At 36.4% G+C, this 7,444-nt stretch overlaps 1 protein-coding gene across 4 annotated transcripts in view; it reads right to left on the bottom strand.

Annotated features, from left to right (window-relative positions):
* Positions 1-2,776: 2,776 nt before the first annotated feature.
* The window catches only part of EPRS1 (glutamyl-prolyl-tRNA synthetase 1), a 42,648-nt gene continuing 37,980 nt past the window's right edge, over positions 2,777-7,444 (bottom strand). For all 4 annotated transcript variants that reach the window (XM_074817888.1, XM_074817890.1, XM_074817889.1 and 1 more), the window contains 3 exons: positions 6,805-6,883; positions 3,419-3,483; positions 2,777-3,146 (listed from right to left, as the gene is read on the bottom strand). In XM_074817888.1, the coding sequence (XP_074673989.1) occupies positions 2,996-3,146; positions 3,419-3,483; positions 6,805-6,883 (295 nt within the window). In that variant the 3' untranslated portion in view covers positions 2,777-2,995. The remainder of the gene's footprint in view (positions 3,147-3,418; positions 3,484-6,804; positions 6,884-7,444) is intronic.

Here is a 7,444-nt window from a genome sequence, read left to right as displayed (position 1 = left end):
TCCTTCCCCCATTTTAAGAACAACCACTAACCCTGGTAGGGTGAATTAGTAGAACTGACTACAACATTGAAACTGGTACTTGCCCTTCTTGCTCTTCATCATCTCCCACCTGTGTTACTGCTTCTATTCCAGCTGTTTCTATGGTGTTTTCTTCCTTCTTCAACTACTTAATTATTTTATTATCTGAACTACAGAGCATGAAAAGTGAGAATTTTTTTCAAGTTATTCTCCTTTCAGTGGGAACAGATCAAGATCAAACTTCAGAGCTCTCAAAAGTCCTGCCTTACACAAGGTTTTGATTACCAAAACAAGAGCTCGAGCTAAATGAACCATTCCCTCTGTAGCAGAGCTACAATGCTCAAGTGTTCTCTATTTTGTCAACGAGGAGCAGAACCATGTAGCAGCTCCCCTACATCCCACCTTACTATGCTGTTTAACCCAAATTTATCAGTATACAACTATAAGAACTAAGGAAAACTGCAATTTGCAGTTCTATTATAAACACAAATTAGTATCATTTAATCAACTATAGTGTATTATTCTGAATCATATACTTATTTTCTAACAGACACAATCCACTAAGAATCTGAAAGTTTTCATACCAGTGTAATTAAGAGTATGGATGTTTTTCTAATGCTTTACAGATAAGCTCAGATGTGCTTCTGGTAAAAGGATACTTGTCATAAACATGTGTCTCTCCCAGGCAGACATTAGCCTCTCTGTGGAAGATCACCACAGAGATATCTGCAGGTGAGTCATCCACATTCCAGACACTTCAAGCCCTACTATGATCAGGAAGAAACATGCTGGGGAAAATAAAGAAAAACAATAAAGGAAAAAAAAAAAAAAAGGGGGCTGGCCTTCTGTAAAATCTCTGGCTTCAAACAAACCCCTTTGTAGTTGAGAGCAACTCATTTCTAAGAACAACATTGTCAACATGTTTACTCATGAATTTGATTCAGTAAACTGGTTGAAGGTTGGCTGTTTGTTCAAACTGATAAGGTTGCAGCACTGTTAGAGACTGCATTTAGTTTTGCCTTTCCTTTGTTCTGTGCTATTAACAGCTTCCACATGTTAATTTTTAAAATACCGGTGTTGTAGTGTTTCGATGGGAACTAAAAGTGCTCATCTATTCTTAAAATCAGGTTTGCTCTGTCAAAAACCTTGGCATGCTCCTGTCTCTTACACCTGAGGACACCGAAGCTGCTTGTTGCCACCTCTCCCATTCCCCCAGCACAAGTGAGGTGCAGAGGCAGTACCTCTGAAGACTAGTCTTAGTTACCCACCATTTGAGGCTGGGAAAACATCACTCTGGTACTACTACTTACGCTTTTTCTCAAAGTATCATTCCAGTCAGTGTCAGAGACAGCATACCAGGATAGGAAGACCTTAGGGCTGCTCTTCTGGTACATCAACTGCGAAGGAAAGATGAATGCATACTCTGACCTATAGTTCGCCAAAACCTTTGCCCGTTACTATATAGTGAGAAAATATCTAGACAGATGAATGCAAGATAGATGATTTGAAGATGCAACTGAAGCAAACCCTACAGGACTAACCATCATCCAAAGAATATTACAGAGAATTTCCAAGTGCTCAAGCACTCTGAGCAAGCTGATCTGAAATATTTCATCATTTTCACAGTTTTCTGTGAAAACTGGGGTATTATCACAGGGTGCATGATCCTAAACTAAACAGGCCACTGGTTCAAATTTAATATTCAAAATTTTGACTAGGAGGGCTGACCAAAGGAATCTGGGCAAAAGCAAACATTTCGCATGCTTTTGAAAAGCAGAGGAGTGTGAAGATCAGGGAATAGCACTGTAAGTCTCCTTATGCTAAAGACTTTTAAGACTATTGATGCTAAATAAAAATAGGGTTTTGGAAACAAGCAGCCATGTAGTATTGTCCCAGGAAGAGTCTGGGGAGGATCTCACTGGTCCAACTTTTTAATTGCCAAGTTTTCACTCAACTCTTCTCAGAAAAAGGGGTTTACGTAGACAGTCTTCAAACATACAGGCGAAAAAAGTAACAAATTAAGCATCCGTCATCCAAAAGTTATTTTGTGCCAGGGCTATCTCTTTTTTTTTTTTTTTTCCCTGAAGTCAATCCTATGCTCAGAGTGGAAGTAATTTTATTTTTAAAATAATTTCCTAACTGCAACATCCAGCGTTCTCTGCTAAAGCAACACATAGTAAGTGTAGGAAAAGCAAAAGGCTTTTATGAAACATACTATAGATATAACCACAGCCTAAAATCTTTGGCACTGAAACTACCTCTGTTCAGATTGCATTTGCATTACTCATTGCAGTATCACCGCGAGACAGCTATAAATGCCAGTTTATAAGACAAGAGAAACAGGGTTTTGCAAAATATCTGCAAGAAATGGCATTCACCTGCATCTTGCTAACACTGTGGCATTTAATCTAAGATAGCCTTTCAAACTTGTTTTATGATCAGGTGAAAAATATGCTGTGAAACACCTGGCTCCAGACTGAGTTTTCAAAAACGGTAGTGTTTACCATGCCTACAAGTTAGCAGCAAGTCTGTACTGAAAATTGAAAAATTTGAAGGCAAAATTAGAAGCAAATGTTTTATCTATAAAGTTTATGTTGGCACACTAAACTGTACTGTAGAATGTTTATGACATTCTCTCCAATTTTTCAGGCATCTTCTCAATGTACAAGAAAATATATGCACCAAAACAGAAAAAAGACATGAGCAAAGGATACCTATCCTCCCCATTGAGCAACACAGAAAAAACAACCAAAGCATATTACAGCTCACAATACATGTTTATTATTAGAGATGTTTACAGAAAAGTCTGTGAATTACTGCTAGCCTAAGACTGACAACTGGGGGGGGTTTATGGTTTATGGCTTTGTTTTTTGAATCATTTAAAAAGTCACAAAACCGATTAAGTTTGGGGGCTATTTCAGTCTTATTAAAAAAAGTTCAATTCACAGATAAAGGAGAAGGTGCTTTCACTAGTAATTTAGTAACTACGACCAAATAGGGTGTAAAACTTGGCAGGGTTTTTGCCGCAGACACATCTTGCCCCACACTGTAGTTCACGGAGAGGCTGAAAAGGTATGCAGAGGCTTTTTGCTCCCATGGAGGGGGCACCAGGCTCAAGATCTTGATCCCTGAAACAAAAGCACACTCATAAATACATACTGTTATTTAAAAATAATGATGCAATGAAGTGTGTTATACATAAAATCTCAAAAGCGCACTAATTAGTCTGAAAGTTTCAGAACTGAGGGAGTAAACATATTGAATTATGCAGGACAGCAAGAATCAAGGGTGAGGACTCTACATCAGTGATATACCTGGAGGTATCTTACATTCCTGCTTTATATTCAAAACATTTTGATTTTAATCTTGGTAGATACTCTCCAGTTCAGTTCTATCTTACCTGGCAGTGGTCTTCTTGATCCAATCCTCGCACTCAATTTCCCCACAAAAAGGGATTTGTACAATCTGAACAGGATAGGGGGGAGAAAAAAAAACCAAAAGTTTTATATCTAAAAAAAAAGTCATCCTTGTCTCTGGAAGATTCCTAAACCTTAAGATCTCATATACACTTAAAGTGGGAAAAGTTCTGATACTACAATTAAATTTCAATAGCTCTTTCTCATCAGAGAAATAGATAAGCACAATCATCCCTCCATAGTGCAGCATGTAAAACCCTACACAAACCCAAAGCAGCATTTAAATCAAGACAGGGTGCTGATTTTACTTTTTTTTTTTTAACCCAATATATCTTCCTTCTGTGGGAAGTATAAATACTGTTTTCTCCCAAAATAGTCACTTTTCAAGAAAAGTTTAAGACTTTCAAACTGCAGAACAAATGCTTGCTTACACAGTGCAAGACAGTGCTTTCCTAATGAAGTTTCCATTTTAATTCCATTACTATGAATTTTCATATTTTCTGAACAAGACAAGGAGATACATATTTTAAAGAAAACAGAATTGTCAACAACACATTTTTCTTGGGGGCAGGTGGAAGTGGCGTGTATTTTCCTGCTGTTTCCTTCACTTAGCTTAACTGAAGAAAACTGAGAAAGCAAAGTTGAAACGATAATCTCATAGTCTTATCAGTACTGCTCTTAGCTATTATAGCAAATCTCTTTCCCCAAGTTTTATATTCCATTTTACTGAGTTTTTTCATTTTTCATGGACTTTCACAGTGAAGATTCTGTTTACTGCTAAAAACTATAACTAAAGGTAATCCTAAAAAGGATTACTGTTAAAAAGACCTGCCCTACACCCATTTGAACACTCATGTAATGCTAAGAGCCGAGACCACAACAGCTACTAAAATCAGCCTTCACAGTCATTTTAATTCTATCCTACCTGTGAATAAGGTTTGCTCATCTGTGGCTTTCTTTCACCAAATTTACATTCCTAGTGCAAAATTCTTAATTTGCCTTGAACTGGAACACACCTTTATTAGACTTCACTTTCTTGCAACTGAAAAAAGGAACTATTACCACTCTACTATACTGTTCTTGCATTAATCTTTTGCTAGTTAAATGAAATTGTTTAAACACCTGTGCAATTATTTTTAGAGTTTCAACTAAATTTTGCATGCAATTTAAAAGGACACAGGAGCAGTCTGCATTTTTAAAGAGCTAACAGTCTATGCTGCAATTATAGTAAGGGGAAAACAGCAGCAGGAATTAAGCAGGAATACTTCAGCTTACAAATTTTCTTCTCAAACAGTAGTCAGTGTTAACATACTGTAATTGCAAGAAATTACAGAATACATATGCTATAAGGTTTTGTCCATACAACATACATAGGTAGAGAGTGAAACAGTCATAAAATGATGTATGTCCTTTTTTTCATTTCAAATATGCTGATTATAATAAACTTATATAACCTAAGTACCAAAATGGTACAAGTATCCAACTTGGAATGTAAAAATATTTTTCACATTTCCAAGTTCAACTACATTATAACCTACATTATATTAGAGTTCTAAACATAATACAAATAGTTTCATTCTCTTGGCCCTCTCTAGAACCTGGTTATACACAACAGTGAATGTTGGACAGGCATTTTACCCTCCCCATAAGCAGAGGTTATCATTTGGAACCTCTGTAATAGGAGAAGAAAGGGAATTCTGTAGTATTTCATCAAATTTAAAGGATAATAATTTCTGTGCATGTACAAAACAGAATTAGCTTCCCATTTCATTCCTGCTCTTGGAATGAGCTTGACTCTTCATTTCAGTTTATCTTTACATACAAGCTTACTGCATCTCTTAAGATTTTTTTTAAGAGCTTACGTCTTCCTCAACCGTTTCTTTGTCCTGCAGACAGTCAAGCATAGTTTCAGTTAATTCATAAGTGAAAGATATGTGATGGCACATCTTGAAATCGTAATACATGAGAGCAGTCGTACACTATAGTTGAATACCTCTGCAGAACACAGCTATTTGTTAAGCAAACACTAAAGATTTTTGTTTTTTAAATCTATCACCAGAATCGCCAGGTGCTTTACAGACACTTGCACCAAGTAAACGATACTTTGCATCAGTACGAATAGTCCAGAGCTGTTTGGAAAGAGAATATTTCACACTTGCATTTAGTTTTGTAGAGGAAAATAAGGCAGTACTACTATCATAGCACCAATGGACAAAATGTTTAAAAACTCTATATCCTCAACTTTGTAAGCATGCTAAATCAGTCCCTCCTCTGAAGTTCATAATTATTCCTTTAAATCCTGTTATAAATTGAATTAAAGCGCAATAGAAATGCAAGAAAAGAGTGTGATGGAAAGTCAAGCCTAACCAAGAATAGCTTACAAATATTTTGGAAGTTAACAAAAGTACTAGGAATTCTGGGCACTTGTGCATTTTCCATCAGAAATTTTGAAATTTTCAGAGTAGATCTAATTGGTAGACAAAAAAACCCCTGATCTCTCTTTATAAAATACACAGCCTTAATGATTGATCCTGGGGATCCTACTACTTGAACATGTTATTCTAAATATACGAACAATTTCACAAGCTGAGGTTTGTGACAGAATTTAAGGGTTAAGAGCTTCTGTCAGTAGATCTCTGAAAAAGAAGCAGCAGCTTGATTCTCTACTGAAGACTTAATCTCTCATCTAAACTTCAAAGAACTTTAAATTTTTCACAGATCCCTAGATCAGTAGAGCTCAATCATCCGCAGTATGGGTTATTCTTACTATCAATCCAAGGAGATTTCTGACTTGCGGTAATTCTCAGTGAACCCAATGGCTTCTGCTCAGGTCATAAAGGTAAAATCTCTTTGACGTAAATAGCATGTACTTTAAACTCTTACTTGGCCCCTATGACAAGACAAGTGTTTTTCACTGTTTGCATTAGAATAATGACAGTAGGTTTATCTTAAACTGAATAAAGTATTTACATTAATCTCTCTGAAAAGCACTTTCCGATAAAAATTCTGTGATTCTGTGTAACATTGTAAATGCAAATTACCAAACTGCGGCATTGTAAGACACTTCAAGACACCCTGTCACCTCCCATATAGGACTAAATTTTGAATGGTGCTAGCCTGAAACACCGTATTTAGTAAATACAGTATTTTAGCAAAAGAAGCAACATGTATCACAAATTTTGGGAAAGCCGATTTATTTTTGTGCAGCTCTGCAGAAGAGGCTTCATCTGCTTGTGAGGGGAGAGTTCCATAAAAACCACAACCGTGTTTATATATAAGCTTTAAAATTTCTAGCTCCTGATTATCATCTGTAAGGGACAGAAAGTGTGTGAAGGCACTTACCAGGATAAAATGAAGTAAATTTCCTTACCTTTCCTGAATCAAGCTCTTTTTGAAAGTCCTCCATAGTATTGGCCACCACCATGTGACTGTTTAGGTCCTCAGAAGCTCTAAGAAAAGGAAAAAAAAAATTCAGTCAGGGCAGATTTATGCACATAACCTCACTGGCCAAATGAATTAAGTTTTCAGTCAGTCAAAACAAAAAGCTACAAGAGAAGCTATATATTCATTCAAATCTTCCTAGTCAAGTTATGTCTTTCTACCACTTCTGCCCTCAAAGAGATAAAATTTTGATTAATTGCCAGTGGGGTGTTCTTCAGGTTGCTACACGTTTCACCACGTTAATTCACACTGTTATGTATGTCCGTTCAACACTGACCAGCTGTAGATAGAAACAGGTAAGTACTACAGATGCAGATTTTTCCTTTTTAATTATGTTCTAAATAGCAAAATGCATTTTAACTAGGTAAAAATATTCAGCTTGTAAGCAACTTTGATCACCACAGAAAAAAGTAGGAAAACTCATGTGCCATGGTGCTGGATCAAGCAGCCTGTTCTTCCTCAGTGTACTTACGAACAACAATTTACAATGACAGACATGCAAGGGATTTTGACATATGCAATAACTGCAAATAACAGTTCCAAAAGCATTTGATTGCTCATAAGAAAAT

This window comes from Strix aluco, chromosome 3 (genome assembly GCF_031877795.1).
Source record: "Strix aluco isolate bStrAlu1 chromosome 3, bStrAlu1.hap1, whole genome shotgun sequence".
NCBI lineage: Eukaryota > Metazoa > Chordata > Aves > Strigiformes > Strigidae > Strix > Strix aluco.
Note: the sequence above shows the minus strand (reverse complement) of the source record. Positions and strands in the feature narration are given on the sequence as shown.